Source organism: Echinococcus granulosus, assembly GCF_000524195.1.
Source record: "Echinococcus granulosus chromosome Unknown EG_S00307, whole genome shotgun sequence".
Lineage (NCBI taxonomy): Eukaryota > Metazoa > Platyhelminthes > Cestoda > Cyclophyllidea > Taeniidae > Echinococcus > Echinococcus granulosus.
In genome coordinates this window covers 1-1,884 of record NW_020170687.1, presented here as the reverse complement: position 1 = coordinate 1,884, position 1,884 = coordinate 1, and the positions used below count along the sequence as shown (strand labels likewise).

Here is a 1,884-nt window from a genome sequence, read left to right as displayed (position 1 = left end):
TTTTTAGGCTTTAATCGTGTTGATGCACAGTCAGTAATACCAATATAAGATTATCCTCCTTCGTAGATTAAATGTGAAATGAGGTTGATGTGGTGTGGACTACCTCCTTATATATCATTAAATCCTCATCGTATGTACTGACCCTGGGCAGTGCGGTTAGAATGAGGAGCGAACAACCCGCAGCCAATGTAGGTCCAATTTTAGACAGCTTTTATCCTCATCCACACAAGGCATCGTAAGTGGGCTTATCCATAGGTTCCATTTGAATGAGTTCCCTTCTCCCTTGTTTGATTCTGTCAGAGTTCTGGATGCCATCTACGAATTTTACTGCCAGTGATGGCTTATCCACTCATTCACTAAATTGCAGTCGATAGCCAGTGCAGGTCCTAGTGGCACACTGAATCCTGTAGAAAATCAAACAATGCTTACTTTAATGTGCTTGAAATATATTTTGGGGAAGATTTCATTCGAAAGCATTTCATTTTACTTTCTTCACTATTAATGGCAGTGACGTGCGCTGCTAATGCTTTAACTAGCGAGCTTGAGGACAAAATTGTCAAAATTGTCAAATCTTGCCAAAATTTCACAAGTGGTTACAAAATTTTTATTACATAACATGGGTTGATTTGCATTAAAGTACCGGTGCAATGATATACTTAATTGCGAATTTAAACGTTTACTTTCACACCTTGTCGGTTGGTTGGTACTCGCCCTCTTAAATGGTACACACTCAACTGCATTCCACAGGTGAAGCAAAGTACTATTCTCATCATATCTGTTGCATGGTGTCAGGAGAAGTAGTTACATATGCATGTACATTTACAATAACGCACCGTCCTGAAGCAAGTAGTTTCCACGCTTCATTACGTCGACATTCAAATTAAAAAAACATTCCTGATAGCAAGATATTATGTTTCAATAATGACACACAATTGGAGCAACAGGAATAGCGAATATGGATGGCATGGGATGGGCTCCCTGCAGGACTCTTTACGGTGAGTGGAGTTGAGACAGTTTGTTTAATGGCCCCTGATGCATCAACTGGGAGGCAAAAGTTAATTTGTGGGAATCACAAAGAATAGGCGTCAAACATCCTTTCACATGTTGCATTTCATGCATGAACAAACGACAAACAAAAGGCTTCGACGACAATTAAATCACTGTGACGTATAACTGGAGCAGCCTATTTGCTCCTCGATTGACGACTGACTGACTGAGCTGCATATTTGTGATGAGAAATTAACCTTGTGTTTGCAACAGTTGTTAGGCAAATGCACATGGCATTAGTTGGTCCCGAAATGTCCACCTTCAGCGCCTGTGTTCTACTCACTCGAAGGTGTGCCTCATACACTACAGACATCAAATGTGGCTAACCAGGGAGGAGGATTTCATAATCTTGGTCTTACAAGATACTATATTGAATTAAAGTAACATGCCATTTTGACTCCTCGAATTGTGGAATGGACATCGGTCAATACTAGCAGCGTTCCTATACTTCCGCATGTTAGTAACGTGTGATTGACACCGCGCTTCGTCTCAACATGTGTTCAGAGAGCGCTAAAGACGTTCGCTTTTACCTAAAGCAAAGTACACAACGCAATTGTTTATAAAAAATGCATTGATTTGTCTAGGGTTTCGAATAATTTTTGTAGACTTTAATTCCTTTTTTTATTTGGAAGTATACGAATTCACGTAAGTTTAGATGGCGATTGTTGTGGTTTGAATATTTGGTGCCGATGTGGACTATATTCATCTAGCCAACGGGTTGTTTTTTCACAGTAGGCTAACCTCTGCTAATTCTAGTGTTTCCGGTCCTTTTCAATTTTTAACAAAGGGGAAGGAGTTGCGTTTATTTTACTTGCAAGAATACGCCTATTAAAATAA

The 1,884-nt window shown here is 39.7% G+C and overlaps 1 protein-coding gene across 1 annotated transcript in view; it reads right to left on the bottom strand. All coding sequences in view use genetic code 11, as the record gives it.

The window, feature by feature from the left end:
• Nucleotides 1-1,468, bottom strand: part of EGR_10937 (hypothetical protein) — a gene marked incomplete at both ends in the record, with an annotated part of 2,161 nt that extends 693 nt beyond the window's left edge. Inside the window, 2 exons of the mRNA XM_024500186.1 lie at nt 430-540; nt 1,407-1,468. Coding sequence (XP_024345397.1) covers nt 430-540; nt 1,407-1,468 — 173 coding nt within the window. The remainder of the gene's footprint in view (nt 1-429; nt 541-1,406) is intronic.
• Nucleotides 1,469-1,884: the final 416 nt, after the last annotated feature.